This window comes from Callorhinchus milii, unplaced genomic scaffold, assembly GCF_018977255.1.
Source record: "Callorhinchus milii isolate IMCB2004 unplaced genomic scaffold, IMCB_Cmil_1.0 Scaffold5, whole genome shotgun sequence".
Classification (NCBI taxonomy): Eukaryota; Metazoa; Chordata; class Chondrichthyes; order Chimaeriformes; family Callorhinchidae; genus Callorhinchus; species Callorhinchus milii.
In genome coordinates, this window is record NW_024704746.1 from 25425344 (window position 1) to 25448098 (window position 22755).

The following is a 22755-nucleotide window of genomic DNA, read 5'->3' on the forward strand; positions in this document are numbered from 1 at the left end:
AGAACTTGTTTCTGGTCAGCTGGGTGTCTGACACAGGCGGAAACTGGTTATAATTCATAGAATCTAGTCCAATTATTAAAAAAGTTTAAAAATACTTCTGTAATGAGTTGAGATACCCTGGGAAATCCAGACACTCACACAGCTGCATTCATAAAATAATCAATTTGATTAAATAAAATACAGCACATGAAAAGATTTGGTGATGAAAATATTAGCAAAACTTTCAAACCTTTTTAAACGTTATTTTCTAGTTTTCACTGACATTATTTCCCTCGACTCCCTCTAGTCCTATATTCTTTGCTCTACTTGCAGTAAGAATCACTGTTTGCCTTCGCTGGGGTGTCTAATCCGTCTCTCTGTAGATTTACTCTATTTATGTAGCTTTCTGGAGCGTTCGGAATCTGGCAAATTCTATTCGGTTTGAACTTTGAAGTCTGTTTTCTGCAAAAGTTTATTTTAAGAACTGCAGAAAAACAACTTCAAAGTTAAGCCTCTGTTCCACATTCCGGATGCTCGAAAATGCTACATAAATAAAATAAATGTAAATTTGGGTGGAATTTCTCTTCATACAATCCCATAAACTAGTTTATGTACATCATTGTACACACCCCCTCGAATGCTTAATCACTTTCTTTCCAGATTGTAAATTTATTTGTCTAAACGTTCTTCATAGACTTTTGTTTAAGAATTACACACAAGTCTTTCCATAGAATCATAAGTCTCTGTCCAGCCTTCTGTGTGTGTGTGTGTGTGTGAATACTGGCTAGCTTCCCCATTGCAGCTATCTTGTCTAATTTTAGATCTGTGATGTTTTCCTCCCATAACTATTAATATTATTTGTTGTTAAGTATTTATCTATTTACCTTTCAAATGCCATTGTGGGCTCAGCTTCAATAGTCATGTTTTACCCACAACGCTTCACAATCACTACACTTTACAGTATATGCTGTGAAGCGCTTTGAGACGTCTCAACCACATGATAAGGTGCTGTAGGAAACGCAAGGATTATTATTATTATTATTATTCTTGTGTGGTGAAGCATTCCACCTCCTAACAATACTCTGTGTGAAGAAAAATCTTGCCACTTCCCTCTTTTTCTTCTTCTCTCGATAATCCTCAAATGATGCCCTTTTTAGCGATCAAGAGAAATAGCCTCACTGTGTCTCATTATATCAAAACCATTCAGCTTTCTGAAAGCCTTCATTATGTATCATTTCCAAATGCAGTTCAAAAACTTCCCCTACCAAGTCACAATAACTCAATGCTGTACACAGACAAAAATATTCAAACCAGTTGTGCAAATGAATCCTATTTCATTGTAACTGTTAGTTTTTCTTTTCACAGAGGCTTGATTTGTGACAGGATGCATTTTGGCTTTCAGTGTCACTTAATAATAATAATAATAACAGTCCCTGCCTCACCAGGGCTTAAAACTCTGACCTAGTTTACTGATCTATTTTACTTCAGAATACGTATAGCTCCACAGGTTTTAAACAGGTTATATTCTGTGCCTTTCTTAAAATATACAATAATCCTTGCATTTGATACAGCGCCTGATGTCGTTGAAGGGTTTCAAAGCGCTTCACAGGATACACTGTAAAATGAATTGCTGTATATTTTATGGGTGAAACACGGCACCCAATTGCGCACAGCAGGCGTGTGGAGTAAGGAAACTTGCCTAAGGTTTCGCCCTGCCCAGGAATCAAACCCAGGTCTCTCGCTTGCGAGGCGAGATTCTAACCATTGAGCTACAGGATTCACTTTCAGAAATGAAAAGGACAAATGAACGTCTTCTTGATCAGACTAGACTGTCCTTGCATTCTGAGAAGAGAGATGACATTTCAAGCCAAGATTGGTGTAAATGGCTTATCATTTTGATGTCAGGCTGTTACCCACTGTCTTGAGAGTGCGGCTGCTTTAAGTCACATGAAATGTCACAGCTGGCTCTGTGCTGACACGCTGACGTTCTCTGGGTTCACAGTGTTATCATTGGTGACAATCAGTCAGAGGCAGTGTCTGAACTGGTCTTATTGTTCCTATTCAACAGCCTCAGCTGGTCCTTCTCCACGGCAACACTGCTCGGAAACAATCCAAATTACACAGCGAACTAATTACCCAGTAAATGCCCAATAACAAGAGACAGGAGGTCAGGAGAACTGCAGAACAAATACCGACAATGGCCTGAATATTCACTCAGCAATTTCAGCATCGGTGAACTCTCTGAAATCTCAAGTCCCCCGAACGCAGGCGGCTTCAACAACAACAGTCTTTACTAGTGTCTAACGTGTTGAGTCAAGCCTGATCGCCTGGGCCCACGCTGAGCACATACTATTCTGTATGAGTCAACAGACGGCTAGTGCAGAGATAACAATTCAAGCTCCTGCACGTGTTCCCCACTGCGTTTTTCATTCCTTTTTTAACCTTAATCCAGAGTTTGGTACAAACCCCTTACCCAATTAGTGAGGAGAAAGCACCTGCTGGGAGGTCTCACAGAGACATTCCCTCTCCCTCGTCAGCATCACCAAGGGAACAAACCCTCAGCTTATTAATGACAAGAGAAACACAAACAGCTTTTGGCCTTCTTTATCTTCCCTCACTCTTTGGTCACAGACTGAATATTTGTGCTGAAAGCGCACAGTAATTTGGATTTACTCAATACCTCAGGATATTCCTAAGGAAACCAGATGAAAGATCGGCCGTTTCTCACAAACTGGAAAAACAAGCAGCGGTTGGGGTCTTACTCAATTAATTTGGGATTAACGTCAATTGTAGGATCTATATAATGATTCACCTTGTTTGAATGCAAACCGTGTGAGACTTTCTGCAGTAGATAATAGTCTGAGGTTTGAACCTGGCTGGAAACCCTGATGTCTTTGGACTCTATTCTTGTCACCTGCAAAGAATAGTTGTGGGTAAATCTAACCTTTTCTCAAACACTTTGTGTGGCCACCTGAATGGGCCTCGCTGGGAACACAAAGGATATTGCTGGTCCCTGGCCCTGAATGGATAACAACATAGGACTTTCTGAAATCTCAAATTGCCCCAAATGGTAGAAAATTTTGCCCCAGTTGGGCAACATTTCCAAAACAATAATGAATAAATAATAATTTACAAATACACGTTTGTTTCATTCATTCATACGATTTCCATATCATCATTTTTATAATTGAAAATAATAATAATCCTTGCATTTGCTATGGCGTCTCACACTGTGTGCGATTGGCTGCTGCGTTTCAACCACAAAATACAGTCAATTCAGTTTACAGTGTATCCTGTGAAGGCTTTGAGACGTCTCGAAGACGTGATAAGGCACTGTATCAAATGCAAATGCAAGGATTGTTGTTATCGCGTGAATGGTTAACCAGAGATAAAGCAGGAAGTGTTTGTTGTCCGTTGATCTCAGTCCCTGTGCTGTGCGTTTAGTGCACATCACAGTGGCAGATGGTAGAGTCTGGACACACAGCTTTGTATTATAGCAGTATTGTTCCACTCCAGTCACATGTCAGACACGCTCTCATCGGGAATAGGGCTCTTGTCTGCCCCCCTGATGATGTGCACAGGGGCACTTTAGCTGTGTGGCAGGCAACACAAAAAAGAATAAAATTCCACACTCCGTGCACTTGTTGGCTAACAGCGATTATCAGTGGGAATGCCGGGCAAACCGACGCCACACCACCTTTCTGTCTATTCAATACTTAACACAATCATGACTTGTGCTAAAAGCTAAACACAGCTGTAGTTGCAAAAACTTTTCAAGTCTGATAACAAGTATTATAATAATCCTTGCACTTGATACAGCGCCTTATCACATCTTTGAGACGTCTCAAAGCGCTTCACAAAATATGTAGTGACTGTATATTTTGTGCTGAAACACAGCAGCCAATTGTGCCCAGCAGCGTCCCACAAACAGTTGTGGATTCGGTGACCAAATTATTATTATTTTTTTGAAGGGATTATTACCCTCGGAAAAGCCATCCGCCAAATTGACTAACAACCACTGACTGCTGGTAAACAGAGACATGTGGAGTAAAGAAACTTGCCCAATGTTTCGCCCTGCCCGGGAATCAAACCCAGGCTCTCGTCCTCTCGAGGCGAGTGCTCCAACCACACTACAGGGATTCCACAAATCTCGGACCAGTATATAGTTTGGGACGTGACATGTCAAGCGATGGCCAGGATGGTGGAAGGTGAACTGGATGGATCTTGTCCTTCTATTGCCAGCAAATTCTTATATTACATAAAACAACATAAAAAGGGAAGTTTGTATTGTGCTGTGGAGCATTACTGAAGCACTGACTAAAAGACACGTCCTTTTAGCATCTCCCCCTCGAGTTCATACAGCTTCTTATTAACAAATCATGTCAGCCTCCCTTTCCCTCTTGACAGTGTCACCCAGTGTCAGCACTTTGGGACGAGTTCAGATTAAAGTTCTTTCAGCTTTTGTTGTAACAATGGGTCCTTAACCTCCAACCTCAGGAGAACACTCTCCACTGTGTGCCAGGGTGACATGTCCCACTCCCCCACCATCCTGTTGGCCTCTCTGATGTCAGAGTCAGTGTGGGGGGTGGGGAGGGGGTTGTGCTATAGACCAACACCCACCAGAAACCAGGTTCAAATCCATTTCCTGTTAGGTTCTTGTAGGCAATAAACACAAGGTCCTTTGATCCCATCTCCCCAGCCTGGATTCACACACAGATCAGAGTGACCTCCTGTGACAGCCACTTACACCATTAACTTCTGACTTAGTCGATCATTTCAGAACACAATCTGCAGTCTGAGAAATGCCATTCTATTTAAAAAAACCGAGCTTTAAAACCAGAAATGTTGCAAATCATAAGCTATCTTGACTGATGATACTTGTCATGTAAAACACACTTGTGTTGCTGTGTGGATTCTGCCCACACCCACTATACTGTCCACACCCCCATCCTTTCTTTTATCTGCAATCAAAAAAATAATTTGATCACTCAATTCACCACTGTTTGTGGGACAACCCTGTGCGCAATTTGCTGCCGCGTTTCACCCACAAATTACACACTTTACAGTATTTTCTGTGAAGCGCTTCGAGAGGTCTCAATGACGCATTAAGTTACTATATCAAATGCCAGGATTATTATTATCAATACAATTCATACTCCAATAAATACTCCAATTCCTCACAATCCTCTCAGTCACTTGGGTTCCACAGGACGTGCGTTTCCTATCCTCTCGTGTCCTTGTGTGTTTGGAGGGGTGGGGGGTGGCGGGGAGAATTATTTGCTCATTTATAGGCCTGCCAAACCTTCAGGGTTATAATAATAATAATAATAAACCTTGCATTTGATATTGCACCCTATCAAGTGCGTCACAGAATATACTGCAAAATATAGTGACTGTGTACTTTGTGGGTAAAACGTGGCAGCCAACTGCGCACAGCAGTGTTCACAAACAGTGAATACTATATAAGAGGAGCTAGCGGAGGTGCAGTGAGGAGTCACATCACTATTGTTGTATATCAACACAGAGAGTTTGAGAATTCAGACCTGATGTGGGTTATTTATAATGTGTGACGGTGTTGGACAATTCAGGGCCGATTTCTAGTGAAACTGGCACGTTCTGGAATAGGAAGGTCTCAGATACTATCAGATACTATCTGTAGGGGAAGAATAATGGATGTCTTTAGATGAGCGTTGATGTACAAATGACGGCTGCTTGTTTATCCCCTCTGGGGAATGTATCGTGCCATTGTAAGTCAGACTCCCGCCAGCACTCGTTTAATACTCCTGTAGCTTCAGATTTTATTAGGGTGATAATATCTTTAAATTAAAAATATTGTGCTTCTCGGCTTAAAAACAATCTGCCCTCATTACCTACCAGTCATTCACAACACAGCCCAATATTGCAAGACCTGCTAATTTCATTGCCAAAGCTTTGTCATTGCCTATTGCTTTATATTGGCCACAATTTATATTCATTGGTCTTGTTAATCTGCTTCACTAAACCACCCGATATTGGAGTCCCACAGTGTAGTGGTTAGAGCACTCGCCTCATACGCAAGAGGACCCGGGAGAAACCTTAGGCAAGTTTCCTTACTCTACACGCCTCTGTTTACCCAGCAGTAACTAGGAACCTGGCTGTTTGTCGATTAGCGGAATCCTTTCCCGGGGGGTAATAATCCCTTTAAAACAGTATTTTAAAAATTTGGTCACTCAATCCACAACTGGCTGTGGGACACTGTTGTGCCCAATTGGCTGCCACGTTTCACCCAATATACAGTCACTACACTGTGGAGTCCTGTAGCTTAGTGGTTAGAGCACTCGCTTTGCATGTGAGAGACCTGAGTTCAATTCCAGGCAGAGGGCGAAACCTTGGGCAAGTTTCCTTACTCCACACAGAGCCTAATAATAATCCTCCAAAAAAAAACAATAATAAATTGGTCATTTTCAATCTACGACTGTTTGTGGGACATTGCTGTGCGCAATTGGCTGCCGCGTTCGCCCACAAATATACAGTCAATTCACTTTACAGTGTGTTCTGTGAAGCGCTTTGGGATGTCCTCCCGACGTGAAAAGCGCTATATCAAATGCAAAGATTATTATTTTTTATTATTTACAGTGTATCCTGTGAAGCTTTGATACGTCTCAATGACGTGATAAAGTGCGATATCAAATGCAGGGATTATTATTATTATATTGGAAGTAAATGCTTTGTTGTAATCTTATATGGCTCCCTCTCTCTCACCAGACTGTGCTCTGCGGAGAGCTGAAGCTGACACTGCAGACCTGCCAGACTCATCCTCTGATTTCTGTTCCTTCCTCCCCAGGAAGCAGCTGGTCTCCTGACAGCATGTACGAGAGCAGGAAACGGTCATGTGGAAATGACAGTCACAAACCTTGTATCCTCGTCCTCGCTCTGTGACTCACTGCCAGCGACATCACATTGTCCTGTGGACTCCAAGTGCAGTCCTGTAGCTCAATGGTTAGAGCATTCCCCTCACAAGTGAGAGGACCTGGGTTTAATTCCCGGGCAGAGCGGAACCTTACTCCACACACCTCTGTAGCGGTGACCCACTGAGCCACATCTAAAATGTTTTAGTTCCTCCCAAACCTCAAAATGAAGAGATAAGCTCAGACAATCTTAAGAAGCTTGACTTTCAAAATGCAAGAATTATTACAACCTTTAAAGAATGAGCTTTTGAAAATCCCTCAACTTCCAATCCCTACAAAACACTCCCCCCATTAACAGGAAATTGTCTATTGACTGAGTTGGTCAACATTAATGTTTACCTGAGTAACAATAGGACCGATTAATAATTCCCAGCCTAACGCTCCTTTGCCCTCAGTTACTTTCCATTGTTCAATTATAAATGCTCTTATTCTCTGCCTCTTAGCTGGAGCTCCCAAGATTTGCCGATAGTTAAAGTGACCTGGCCTGAACTCGCTGATTTTGAAATCCAACATGTCTGCACATTACACGTTAGTTTGTTCACTAGCCTGACATTGTCAGGAACAAAGACAAGTGTCACTGAACACACACCTACTGGTACCACACTTGCAATCATTAACCTGTGAGTGTTGGGTCAAGTTCCACACAATCATCTATCCTCAATGACTACTCGACAACAACAACTTGCATTTATACAGCGTTCTTCACACTGGGCGGCATCTTGGAGGGCTTAACAGTGTTCTTCCTCTCCTTATAAGAAGGCATCACTGACTGAGAAGTGATCTCCTTGAGGTAAGCTTAATATATATACACACACACACCTAGACATGTAAACCCCTCCCAACAGGAGGGAGAGTTCTAGGAGAGACACATCCAGGTTTCCATCCCTTTTCTTCTCTCTTAGTTATAAACATTTCAGGACCAAACTAACAAAACCCCAAAACAAACTCCTGATGGAAGTAATGGAGGTGCCCAATGGGAGTGTACACCGCTGGCTCCCCACCTCACACAACAGCATCATAGGGAACAGAACTGAAGACAAATAGTCTTCAAATCTGTTCACGACAGACACAGAGACAGAGAGACAGACACAGAGACAGACAGACAACTGTGTTAAAAAATCTCTGCTCTGAACATTTTAGCTGAGCTATATTGATCACTGCCTTAACAGAAGTTCTGCTCCAGAACATTAGTGAGTTACTGGCACACATTTACTGAAAGGAGAAGATCTAAAAATAAGTGGCCGATGTGATTTTTAATAGGTCTGTATGATTACTAGCAGTATTACTTGACAAGAAAAGAATGTGTTTATTATCCACATCATAAACACAAGCATCAGCACAAACATTTCACAATGATGATATTTCTCAGATGAAGTTGAGTCATGTTGGTTCCTCATGACCTGCCTGTGCGGGCTATTTGATAGCCTTTTGTAATCAACCAATATTTTCTTCCCATAGAAATATTTCACCCAACATGAATGCCCGGCAGGGCTAAACTTTAGGCAAGTTTCGTTACTCTACACACAGCTGTTTACCAGCAGCAAGGAGGAACCCAGTTGTTAGTCGATTGGCAGATCAGTTTCCGGGGTAATAATCCCTTCAATAAAATTAACAATAATTTGGTCACTTCAATCCATGACTGTTTGTGGGACACTGCTATGTGTAATTGGCTGCCGCGTCTCACCACAAAATATACAGTCACTACACTTTATAGTATATTCTGAGGGCAGTGGGGGAAGCAGGGAGATCGAAAGCACGATCGAAGAGGAGGAGTCTTGATAGAAATAAATATAGAAATACAAAGATAGAAATAAATTGAAACGACAGTATTTGAGACGTGTTGGTGAGCAGCATAAAGGAAACTGCTGAAAATTCACAGAAGTCCGATCATGTTGAATTCAGATTTTTGTAAATATAAAACCAATTTGCTTTCCCCCTTCAGAGAGTGTCTGGCCGACAGTGAGCTCCTATCAGTAGGCTAAGTACAGCATCTCCTGAATATAAAGTGTATTACCCTCAATTTAGCCATTGTAGGAACATATTGGTCTACGTTATTGCACCCTCACTACATCTTAGTTTCCAAGTACTCGGTGCAATAGTTCAGTCTAACAAAACCGGGCCTAATACAATGCTGCTGACAACTAACTACTTGTCCATCGTTGGTAAAGTAGTCCTTGTGATGGCAAGGTTGATTCTATGCAACCTTTGTCACTGTCCTCGTTTATTCTGTTGAACAGACTTTTATTGTATTTCTCTCAAACTCAGAAACAATGGCAGCTAATAGCAGTTTGGTTACAGTCAGTGCAAAACCGCTGCTCAAGCTCCAGCCTCGATAACAACTTCCTTCTTGATAAGCTGCCCTCAATGCTAATGTGTTTACATTATCTGCACAACCAGAAACCATACAGGATGCGGAGTTTAATAGCCAGGGGGAGCGAAGCAGGGCGAGCTGGGCAGAGCAGGGGGGTGTGCAGCTCACCCTCAGCCAGGCCCCCACCCACACAACAAAGGTTCTGCACAACCATTCAATTTAATAATATTCTTTGCATTTGATATGGCAACTTATCAAATGGTTGAGACGTCTCGAAGCACTTCATACAATATACTGTAAAGTGTAGTGACTGTATATTTTGTGGGCGAAACGCAGCAGCTAATTGCGCACAGCAGTGTCCCACAAACAGTCGTGGATTGAGTGACCAATTTTTTTTTGAAAGGATGATTTCCCCTGAAAAGTGATCCTCCAATCGACTAACAACCGGGTTCCTACTGACTGGTGGTAAACAGAGGCGTGTGGAGTAGGGAAACTTGTCTAAGGTTTCCCCCTGACCGGGAATCAAACCCGGGTCCTCTCGATTGCGAACAGGGGCTCTAACCCTGAGCTACAGGACACTTCACTTTCAGCTCACACCAGGCCTTGCTTATCCTGCCTTTTTTAAAAAAAAAACAAGAATTTTCCAGACATATATTTCCATCAAACAGCCTGTTGGTTCCTTTGTTTGAATGTAACACAAGGCAAATCCTATTAGTGTGGTCTGGAGATAACGGCAGAGGGAATCGATCTCAGTCTCAGCTCAGGGGGTGGAGTTGATAGGATTTGTGGAAGATTGGAAACCAAAATGACAGTGACACACAGCGCTGGAGCTGCTCAAACCAGCTCTACTTCATTAACGTAATTAGGATCATGGAGCCCTGTAGCTCAGTGGTTAGAGCCCACGCCTCGCAAGTGAGGACCTGGGTTTGATTCCCAGGTAGGGCGATATGTTGGGCAAGTTTGCTTATTCCACACACCTCTGTTCACCAGCAGTCAGTAGGAACCCACTTGTTAACTGATTGGTGGTCACTTTCCGGGGGTAGTAATTCCTTTAAAAAATATTTTTTTAAAAACTCGCCTCACAAGCGAGGGACCTGGGTTTGATTCCCAGCAGGAGAAACCCTGGGCAAGTTTCCTTACTCCACACGCCTGATAATAATCCCTCAAGAAAAAATAATAATTTGGTCTCTCAATCCACGGCTATTTGTGGGACGCTGCTGTGCGCAATTGGCTGCCGCGTTTCGCCCACAGAATATACAGTCAATTCATTTTACAGTATAGTCTGTGAAGCGCTTTGAGACGTCTCAAAGACGTGATAAGGCACGATATCAAATGCAAGGATTATTAGTGTTATTATCCAGTCTAGTGGTGGAGAGTCCAGTTACAATCACCGGCACAGCTTTCATCGCACTCGGGCTAACACTGAGCTGATGACCAGAGAACCAGATTCTGTGCAAATGCCAGGAAGGTAGCTGCTGCCTCAATGGCCTCCTTCCAAATAGGTCTCACAAACCAAGCGTAGACCGGAGCAAAAGGAACAGCTTCCCAAACTAAAGGCACTTTGGATAAATAAACCTTATTTTTGCAGCCATGTGGAAACCAAACCATTACACAGCAGGCCCCTAGCCAGAGATGGGACACTACTAACTCCGCTTCCTCTCTCTCTCTGAATGGGGCAAATGGCTTTCAAAACTAGGAGCTCCCCCCCATCTCTCTCTCTCTCCTCTCTCTCTCTCTCATAACCCCTGCTCTTGCCCGATTCTACACATTCATTATCTTTCGACTTATTTGATTGTTTTAATAAAAATTTCAATGGTTTACATTTTTTTATTAAAAAAAGCGCTTACTGAACCACAACATAAACATGTCAGGGTGCCCAAAAAACATCCTGTAGCTCAGTGGTTAGAGCACTCGCCTCGCAAGTCAGTGGAGCTCGGTTCAATTCTTGGGCAGGGCGAAACGTTGGGCAAGTTTCCTTACTCCACACACCTCTGTTTACCAGCAGTAAGCAGGACCCTGCTGTGTGCAATTGGCCGGTGCGTTTCATCCACAAAATATAATCAATTCACTTTACAGTATATTCTGTGAAGCGCTTTGAGACATCTCGAAGACGTGATACAACAACAACAAGATTCCATTTATAGAGCGCCTTTCACGTCGGGAGGACGCTATATCAAATGCAAGGATTATCATTATAAAACATTAGCATGTTCTTACTATACTGCTGTTCAGAATACTGAGCCTCCCCCCCGACCCCCAGTGACAACAGGCAGAAGAGATCAAAGAGTGATGTGACCATCTGTCAGGGCAGTAAAAAAGGAAAGACAAACTCCGAGACATTCCCTTTGGAAACATTCCTTGCTATAAACTCATAAAGCATTGATTGATTTGCTTGTCTCTGAGCTCTACCAGCTTCCTCTATACACAGAGCGAAGCCATCACAGAAAGGCCTGTTGTGCTGGATGCACAAGTGGGAAGGCCAAAAGCCCAGGTGAGCAGGTCTCACTCAGCGCTGGTCACTAAGCTGATGCCAATCGTCATTGCTGTACTGAGGCCGGTTTGGCTTCCAGTTCAGTGGCTGTTTTTACCCCTTTTTATTCTCTTATTATAGTGACTGCAGCTTGTCATCCAAGCTCATGACGCCTAAAACACTCAACTCTGCAACTAAAAACACAAATACATTCCTAGTAGCTCACCATTTCACCCACAAAATATACAGTCACTACACTTTGCAGTGTAGTGCAGTGTAGTGTAGTCCTGTGAAGCGCTTTGAGGCTTCTCAACAATGTGAAGCCTGAGGAACCAGATCTCAGCAAGAAAACAGGAAATAAACGAGTTTATAGCCTGACAATCCTCACTGTAACAGCTGTGAGCTACAGTCCACCAACATCCAGTGCCAGGATCCAATTACTGTACCAGACAAGCACATGGGTATCTGACAGAGCTCAGATCAGCTCAGCTCAGCCACGAGGTGGGGCTCCACCCCATCTCCAGCACCTGGTAATATGGGGAAAATGGGGCAACGAGGAGGAAAATTAGCCCCAAAATGACAAACTACAAGGAACGTACCTGTGTTTGTGGATGTGATTCTAGTTGCACAGTTGCTTCTTTTAGGCTCAAAACCACCCCCTCATCATCAGGTTCTGTAACTTTATAAGTGATTCCATTCCCACTGCACCATGAAGACAGCACTACACTGCACAGTCACTACACTGCACAGTCACTACACCACACTGTTCTGCACTATCACTTAGCAAAGCACTGCATTATACAGACCCAGGGTGCTGGGCTATTGTGAGCTTCAGCGTTAAACCAAACCCAACACCATGGTCTTAACCCTGACTGCGCGGGCAATAGAATTTTTTTGGAGGGGGTGTGGGGCGGCAAACACCATCTGTTCACCCATACACACAAGGCACAAACCCTGCCTCTCTGCCCTACACTACACACCTCAGCACAACAATCACAGCTCAGTGGTTATGAAATGGATAGGAATAAAGAGTATGATTCATCAGCGCCGCGTGGAACTAACTGGTAACTGGTTTAAATAGGAATTAATTTGTCCATTTCCTCTAATTTCCTGCAAATTCTTCCGCATTAGCTTCACTTACCAGCTTTCTGTACTCAACCCAACATTGCCTTGTTTTTGCCCTGTTGGGTATCTGACACACATGGAAACCCATCAACTGCTTAACACTAATTCCTGTTTACCTAATTCAGGAGAGTATTAGGCGCAGGTTGGCGAGAGCCAAGGCTGGGGGGAGCCCAGAGTGTGTGTTGGGGTAATGGCTGGAGTCTAACCAACTAAACCCACACAGCTTGCCATTGATATCACTGTCTGGCCAGCTTTCCCATTGCTTGTCCAGCGAGGATCCTCTACTCATGAGGGCTTTGGCTGCAGTGTTAACAGGAAGCTGAGTGGGCTGACTCCCTGCCCCAACATTGGCATCTGCAACCCCCCCCCCCCCCCCGCTATTCTAATCCCAGAAATGTGGGATCATCCACATCTCAAACCAGCGCAAAACACCAAAGTGTTTATGATGGGGGGGGGAGTGCATGAGCAGGTCTTGAAGACGTGATAAGGAGCCTTATCAAATGCAAGGATTATTATTGTTATTATTACTAAGTAGAGATGCTGCTGTACTCACCCTCTGCCTGACAGCCTCTCTATGCGCACATAGTATTATTATTATTACTACTATGTTAGCAGTGTAGTTACTGTGCAGTATTAGGGCTGGGGGTACTCACCACTCTGCCTGACAGCCTCTCGATGCCCTTGTTGACTTTGCCATACGTGCCTTTGCCCCTGGTCTCCAGCAGCTCATAGCGGTGCTTGAGGTTGTGCTTGTGATGGTGTCTCTTCACTGCCTGGGGCTGCCTCCTGCCCGGGCTCCCCGGCTCCTGGGGATGCCTCCTGCCCGGGCTCCCCGGCTCCTGGGGATGCCTCCTGCCCGGGCTCCCCGGCTCCTGGGGATGCCTCCTGCCCGGGCTCCCCGGCTCCTGGGGATGCCTCCTGCCCGGGCTCCCCGGCTCCTGGGGATGCCTCCTGCCCGGGCTCCCCGGCTCCTGGGGATGCCTCCTGCCCGGGCTCCCCGGCTCCTGGGGATGCCTCCTGCCCGGGCTGTTAGGGAGCCTGGCTGGGGCTGTACCTGGGGCTGGGACACTGACTGTGGTCCCCAGCCCCAACCCCAGCTGCTGCCGGCAGCTCCTGTCCCTCACCCCACTGCTGTGTGTGACTGGGCAGCCGCCAGGGGGCGCCCTCCTGCTCCTCACATCCATGGTCCTGGGCTGGATACAGGGCAGCCAGACTGGGCTACAACACAGGGTCACACACAGGGTCACACACAGGGTCACACACACACACACACACAGCCAGACTGGGCTACAACACAGGGTCACACACAGGGTCACACACAGGGTCACACACAGCCAGACTGGGCTACAACACAGGGTCACACACAGGGTCACACACACACAGCCAGACTGGGCTACAACACAGGGTCACACACAGGGTCACACACAGGGTCACACACACAGCCAGACTGGGCTACAACACAGGGTCACACACAGGGTCACACACACACACACACACAGCCAGACTGGGCTACAACACAGGGTCACACACAGGGTCACACACACACACACAGCCAGACTGGGCTACAACACAGGGTCACACACAGGGTCACACACAGGGTCACACACACACACACAGCCAGACTGGGCTACAGCACACACTCAGACACACACACAAACACACTTAGACACAGACACACTCAGACTCACACACACAGACACACACACAGAGACACACACACACAGACACACACACACACACACAGATACACACAGAGACACACAGACACAGATACACACAGAGACACACAGACACAGATACACACAGACACACACAGATACACACAGACAGACACACACACACACAGATACACACAGAGACACACACACAGACAGACACAGACACACACACAGATACACACAGAGACACACAGACACAGATACACACAGACACACACACACACAGAGACACACAGAGACACACACACAGACAGACACACACACACAGAGACACACAGATACACACAGACACACACACACACACAGATACACACAGACACACACACACACACAGAGACACACAGACAGACACACACACAGATACACACAGACACACACACACACAGACACAGAGACGATGTACTCACAGCGCAGTCAGACATTCAGCAGAGACTCACCTGATCCAAACCAAACGCCACAGAAACGTCTCCAACAGCAGCGCAGCACAGCACCGCCCCCGGGGTCAGCCCGGGCTCTGGGGGGGTGGGGGGGTGGGTGTCTCTGTGTGTGGGTGTGGGTGTCTCTGTGTGTGGGTGTCTCTGTGTGTGTGTGTGTGTGTGTGTGGGTGTGTGTGTCTCTGTGTGTGTGTGTGGGTGTCTCTGTGTGTGGGTGTGTGTGTGTGTGTGTCTCTGTGTGTGTGTCTCTGTGTGTGTGTGTCTGTGTGTGTGTGTGTCTCTGTGTGTGTGTGTGTCTCTGTGTGTGTCTCTGTGTGTGTGTGTGTGTGTGTGTCTCTGTGTGTGTGTGTGTGTGTGTCTCTGTGTGTGTGTCTCTGTGTGTGGGTGTGTGTGTGTGTGTGTGTCTCTGTGTGGGTGTGTGTGTCTGTGTGTGTGTGTGTCTCTGTGTGTGTGTGTGTGTGTGTGTCTCTGTGTGTGTGTGTGTGTGTCTCTGTGTGTGTGGGTGTGTCTCTGTGTGTGTGGGTGTGTGTGTCTGTGTGTGTGTGTGTGTGTGTGTGTGTGTGTCTCTGTGGGTGTGTGTCTCTGTGTGTGTGTGTGTGTGTCTCTGTGTGTGTGGGTGTGTCTCTGTGTGTGTGTGTGTGTGTGTCTGTGTGTGTGTGTGTGTGTGTGTGTGTGTCTCTGTGTGTGTCTCTGTGTGTGTGTGTGTGTCTGGTGTGTCTGTGTGTGTGTGTGTGTGGGTGTGTGTGTGTGTGTCTCTGTGTGTGTGTGTGTGTGTCTCTGTGTGGGTGTGTGTGTGTGTCTCTGTGTGGGTGTGTGTGTGGGTGTGTTGCTGCTCCGGGGCTCAGCCCATCAGTGGCTGTGAGAGCAGTCGCGGCGCTGTTGGGATCCTCTTGTTCTCATGTTAGCGGCAGAGGAGGGGGGGGGGGGGGGGGGCTGGGGGGGGGGGGGGCTGGGGGGGGGGGCTGGGCTGGGGTGGGGGGGGGGGGGGCTGGGCTGGGGCTGGGCTGGGGGGGGGCTGGGCTGCTGGGGGGGGGGCTGGGCTGGGGGGGGGGGCTGGGCTGGGGGGGGGGGGCTGGGCTGCTGGGGGGGGGCTGGGCTGGGGGGGGGGCTGGGCTGCTGGGGGGGGGGGCTGGGGGGGAGGGCTGGGCTGGGGGGGGGCTGGGCTGCTGGGGGGGGGCTGGGGGGGCTGGGCTGCTGGGGGGGGGCTAGTGGGGGGGCTGGGCTGCTGGGGGGCTGGGCTGGGGGGGGGGGGCTGGGCGGCTGGGGGGGGCTAGTGGGGGGGCTGGGCTGGGGGGGGGCTGGGGTGGCTGGGGGGGGCTGCTGCGGGGGGGGGGGCTGGGGGTGGGGGCTGCTGGGGGGGGGGCTGGGCTGGGGGGGGGGCGGGGGGGGCAGAGAGGGGCGGTGGGGGAGGAAGAGAGGGGGCATATACCGGTCTCTGATGTGAACCTTGAAGGCGATAGGTGATGGGGGCGAGAGCGAGACCCCGGGAGCCGGGGGGGAAGCCATCGGAGTGAACGGCGTATATTAGGTCACAACGGGAATGTCAGACATGTGCACTGTAACCGGTATGAAATGCCGTTTGATTTATAAAGCATTAGTAATATTATTATTATTGCTCCTCTTTGAAATTTTGCCTTAGAATCTTTCACATCCACTGGAACCAGTAAACCACTCACCAACAGCTCAGTCTAACATTGTGTCCAATAATGGGATTTTCAACAAAACAGCATTACTTTATAATAATAATCATTGCATTTTTATGCAAAATTTTAATTTTATTTTATGCATTTCACCCCCAAAATATATAGTGAATCCACTTTACAATATATTCTGCGAAGCACTTGGAGACGTCTCAAACACCTAATATTATTATTTGATAGAGCGCCTTTCTCATCAGCAGTATGTCTCAAAGCAGGATTCACAGGATTTACTGTCCATAGGAACAGGCGGAGGCCATTCAGCCCCTCGAGCCGTTCTACCATTCTGTAAGATCATGGCTGATCTGTACCTCACCCCAAGTACACTGTAAAGTGCAGTGATGGTGTGTTCTGTAGACCAACACTTACGATACACATTCACTAACTTGTTCGGCACGTCAGCCGAGATTAGGAGCTCGAACTGACCGTGCGTTGGGTTAGAGTTGAGAATGATACCAACTGTGCCAATGTATAAACAGTGACGATACAGCATGAGAATACTTGGAGAGGTCAGACTACAATTATTCTAAACATAATACTCATTCTAACTAACACGTGTGGCAATGCTCGCCCCCCCCCCCCCCCACCCCCCCAACACACACATAGTTATAAATGTGTGAACCTATATAAAAGATTGACCCTCAGTAAATATACCTGTAAAGTTATAATAATGCTTATAATAATCCTTGCATTCGATATGAGCAACTTATCACATCGTTGAGACGTCTCAAAGAGCTTCACAGGATATACTGTAAACTGAATCGACTGTGTATTTTGTGGGCGAAACGTACACAAAAGTTTGCACTGTTTTCAGTAGCATATAAGCTGAACACTTTACGGCACTAATAACCTCTACAGCTTGTTTAAATGTGATTTATCATTAGGTGGAGTGGTCGGCATTAAACCGAGTGCAAGCAGAATTGTCTTTTCCAAGTTACACAACCAGCGCCATCCAGTGTAGGAATAGGAAACAGAGATGGTCTGCGCTCTCTAACAATCCAACACGATAAGTAACAGGCACAATAGGAATAATTAGAATAATCTTATCACGTCTTCGAGACGTCTCAAAGTGCTTCACAGAATATGATGTAAAGTGTAGCGACTGTGTATTTTGTGGGCAAAACGCGGCAGCCAATTGTGCACAGCAGCGTCCCACACACAGCCGTGGACTGAGTGACCACATTATTATTTTTTTGAAGGGATTATTACCCCTGAAAAGCAATCCGTCAATTGACTAACAACCGGGATCCTATTGACTGCTGGTAAACAGAGGCTTGTGGAGTAAGGAAACTTGCCTAAAGTCCTGACCTGACCTGACCCACCTGGAACCGAACTCAGATCCTCTCGCTTGTACATTAGTGTATCCTATTACTGCTGTACACTATTACCGCTGTACACACTATTACTGCTGTACGCTATTACTGCTGTACGCTATTACCGCTGTACACACTATTACTGCTGTACGCTATTACTGACAACACAGCTAGGAGCGAGCATCAAAAGGTGCCTGAAGTGAGCACAAGTGATCCATCTCCTGTTCCATGTCAAAGTACTCCAGTACATACACTTCATCTGTCTTTATGTGGTATTTCTTTCCCTCGTAAATCTGCCTCAGTCAACTCAACATTCTGCGTGTTTTTTAAAATTAATAATAATAATCCTCACATTTGATATCACGCCTTATCACGTCGTTGAGATGTCTCAAAGCACTTCACAGGATATACTGTAAAGTGAGTTGACTGTGTATTTTGTGGGGAAAACGTGGCAGCCAATTACACACAGCAGCGTCCCACACACAGTTGTGGATTGAGTGACCAAATTATTATTATTATATATACATTTTTGAAGGGATTATTATCCCCAGAAAAGGGATCTGCCAAATGACTAACAACCGGGTTCCTACTTACTGTCGGGTAAACAGAGGTGTGTGGAGTAAGCAAACTTGTCTAATGTCCGGGAATCAAACCCAGGACCTCTGGCTTGTGAGGCGAGGGCTCTAACCACTGAGCTACAGGACTCCACAAGTTTATTATCCCCTAGTCAGCAATGTGAGAATAACAGGATCATATTTTCCTATGTTGTATTGCTGTATCTGCAACATTAACAATCACACGATTCCTCAGTAACATTCACATCCTTTACAGAGGAGAAGGAAGACATCTGGAAAGAGTTAGAAGAGAAATGTAACAATGGATGTCAGTCAGGGCCTGGTACTGTTTGGAGTTGGATAATATGGGTTTTGTTCATTTTCACTTCTTGAGGCCTGTGTGACAAGAATTATGCTGGTTTATTTTAGTCTGATTGAAGCTATGGCTCAATGTTTTCAGTGCTGGAACACAAATAATAATAATAATAATCCTTGCATTTGATATAGCGCCTGATCATGGCTTCAAGACATTTTAAAGCATTTCACAGAAGTATACTGCAAAGTGAATTAGCTCTATATTTTGTGGGCGAAACGCGGCAGCCAATTGCACACAGCAGCGTCCCACAGTCATGGACTGAGGGACTAAATTATTATTATTTATTTATTTTGAAGGGATTATTATCCCCGGAAAGTGATCCAACAATCGACTAACAAACGGGTTCCTTTTTACTGCTGGTAAACAGAGGCGTGTGGAGCAAGGAAACTTACCCAACATTTTGCTCTGCCTGGAAATCAAACCCATGTCTCTTGTTTGCAGCAGAAGTGTTCTAACCACTGAGCTACAGGACTCCAGTTGTATAGGAAGCTGAGAATAAAACACGTTAGAAGAGTAAATATAATAATAATAATCCTTGCATTTGATATAGCGCTTTTCACGTCGGGAGGACATCCCAAAGCGCTTCACAGAACACACTGTAAAGTGAATTGACTGTATATTTGTGGGCGAACGCGGCAGCCAATTGCACACAGCAATGTCCCACAAACAGTCGTAGATTGAAAATGACCAATTTATTATTGTGTTTGGTTTTGGAGGGATTATTATTAGGCTCTGTGTGGAGTAAGGAAACTTGCCCAAGGTTTCGCCCTCTGCCTGGAATTGAACTCAGGTCTCTCACTTGCAAAGCGAGTGCTCTAAACACTAAACATATATACCATGAGATAGACGCTGTAGGAAAGTCTCTTCTCTCGAACAGGTGGTGGAACTTTAAAGTGTTGCTGGATTTTTTTGGTCTCCATGGTTCCTCTGCCCCCAAAGTGCTAATCAAGGTCTTTCACAAAGCTGAGGTCAAGATTTTGTTCAAACAGGGCCCATGTTACTATTACAGCAGCTCATTCATCCACCACAGATGTCTGACTGACGTTTGGAAATAACTGGGAAGAGTATAAACGTGGTGAAGAACAGCTTAGGTAGAGAAAAGCTACCGCCTTATATTAGGCGGCAAAGCCATCATCAGCCTTTTGCTGTTATTTCAGTTGTCTGAACCTATGTGTCTGTGGAGTCCTATAGCTCAGTGGTTAGAGCCCTCACCTCATAAGCCAGAGGACCTGAGTTTGATTCCTGGGCAGAGCAAAACCATAGGCAAGTTTCCTTACCTCACACGCCTCTGTTTACCAGCAGTAAGTAGGAACCCGGTTGTTAATCGATTAGTGGATCACTTTCCGGGGATAATAATCCCTTCAAAGCACTTCTCAGCACTTTGGGATGTCCTCTTGATGTGAAAGGCGCTCTATAAATGTAATTTTGTTATTGTTATTGTTCAAATTAAATAAATAATCTGGTTACTCAATCCATGACTGTGTGTGGGACACTGCTGTGTGCAATTGGCTGCCACATTTTGCCCACAAAACACACAATTTACTTTACAGTGTATCCTGTGAAGCGCTTTGAGACGTCTCCAGGATGCGATGACACTATTTCAAATGCAAGATTTATTATTATTATTAAGATTCATCCCAACATTGAACACTGGGGCTCAGTGATGTGGCTTTGACAAGCAGCCTGTGCAACCATCTGTCCCTCTTTTGTGTGAGAGAGAATATTTTGCGCTGGGTTCATGTGGTTGTGAATGTCTAAGTAACCCCCTTCTGAGACAATCCTTGAAAGGATCGTTTTTCCAAAAAAAAGAGGCATTTGAGTGAATTCCATTATTTTCAGTGTTGTGACATTTAAACCCCGAGGGGCTGTGACGCTGTGCTGTGTTGAGAGCTGATAGAGTTGGCAAAGTTACTGCTATATGTGAAGAGGAATGTGGAGGGAAATGGTCAATTCTTATGAGGAGTAAATGAAGTAAACAGAGAAGGTTCTCAGACTGACGTGGAGGGTCAGATGTGCACAGAGAATCGTTTGGATTGCTTGCAGGCTGCTGGAATTGCAGTTAACATATCTTAAGGATGATTTTCAATCACTACCACTGCTGTGGGCAATTGGCTGCCGCATTTCACCCACAAAATACACAGTCAATTCACTTTACAGTGTATTCTGTGAAGCGCTTTGAGATGTCTCCACAATGTGATAAGACGCTGTATTAAATCCAAGGATTATTATTCCTGTATTACTGAGATGGGTCTATTAATACTGTTAGAAATGAAAGACAGTCGTGATGTTAGTTAACATTGGATGAGTAAGTTCACCCTGTTGGTGAAATTTATTCTATGAGTTTCAATTAACAAGGAACCACAGTCCAGGTAGATCAGTTTCCCCTCAGAACTAATAGAGCAGACAACAAAGTCATGATTCCACAAGTGGATGAGACACTGAACAGGAATAAAACACTGTGTGTTAACCCTCTTTTCAGGCTGTCTCACCAGGTCCAGCAACTTATAGGATTTATGGTTAGCGGGCGACTAGACACAAAGGTAAAGGTGCCTCGTCTGGGAATGGAGAACATCTAAGAGTTTCCTGCTGGAGCTTAGAATATTTATGTCCCTGACAGTGATGACTTGTACATTGCAAATCACTGAAAAAACATGTCATCGCTGCACCTCAAGGTCTGGACTAGTTTTTGTGTTCTTTGAATAAACATCTTTCACATTCTTATCTCTTGTCTACCCGGTGTTTCTCAACCGCAAGCTCAGGTGGCTGTTCCCGCTAGATTAGTGGCTGAGATAAAGATTATTTATTGCTCATCACTGGGACTGAATATATACTTACAAATTTTGGTAGAAACAACCTAAGAACATGACCTCTCATTCATCCAATGGTTAGGCAGTGCACATAATAATAGTAATAATCACATTTTCGAGTCATCTCAAAGGGCTTCACAGGATATACTGTAAAGGGGATTGACTGTATATTTGTGGGCGAAACGCGGCAGCCAATTGCACACATCAGCGTCCCACAAACAGTCGTGGGTTGAGTGATCACATTTTTTTAAGGGATTATTACCCCCGGAAAAATGAACTGCCAATCGACTAACAACTGGGTTCCTACTCACTGCTGGTAAACAGAGGCGTGTGGAATATGGAAACTTAGCTAGTTTCATCCTGCCCGGGAATTGAACCCGAGTCCTCTCGCTTGCGAATCGAGTGCTCTAACCATGAAGCTACAGGACTCCTTGATAATTATCCCATCAGGTATCAACCCCTCATTCCGCCCTTCCTCCCCACACACAAACAGTTCCAGAACTTGCAGTCTAATTATCAATGAGATGGTCTCATAAATCTGATTGATTAACAGTAGATTTATACTGGCCAGGAAGGTTATGGTTGGATAAAGATCATGCATTGATCAATGCACATTTTACATATTTAATTTGCCTCAATTTAAGGGTTCCTACAAAGTCTCCCTGGTCAATGACTTGGGTGTCAAGATTCATAGCATTGCTCGATTGGTGGTTTGATTTATGTCAGTGCTATATTCTCCATTTCATTTGATTCCATTAAGATCAAAAGATAATGTCAGCTTTGTTCTCATTGCTCAAGAATGCAAGGTCAGTGTTTTAGTCTGGTTTGTTGGATGATAACATTTTGGGTGTGAGAATTTCATTAATGTTTAAGGTTGACCACAGCCATAAAACAATGTTATTCATTTACAGTTCAAATGACCACAATACTTCTAAATACCTGGAGAACATCATTGGATTCAGATGTCAGTCTGACAAATACCAATATGTTATAGTTATTTCTATGAAATATCCCAAAATAAATC

The 22755-nt window shown here is 45.2% G+C and overlaps 1 protein-coding gene across 1 annotated transcript in view; it reads right to left on the reverse strand.

Annotated features, from left to right (window-relative positions):
- The window catches only part of nuak1b (NUAK family, SNF1-like kinase, 1b), a 30025-nt gene extending 14985 nt beyond the window's left edge, over nt 1–15040 (reverse strand). Inside the window, exons 1-2 of the mRNA XM_042335143.1 lie at nt 14988–15040; nt 13486–14050 (exon numbers count right to left, since the gene is read on the reverse strand). Coding sequence (XP_042191077.1) covers nt 13486–14016 — 531 coding nt within the window. The 5' untranslated portion in view covers nt 14017–14050; nt 14988–15040. The remainder of the gene's footprint in view (nt 1–13485; nt 14051–14987) is intronic.
- Nucleotides 15041–22755: the final 7715 nt, after the last annotated feature.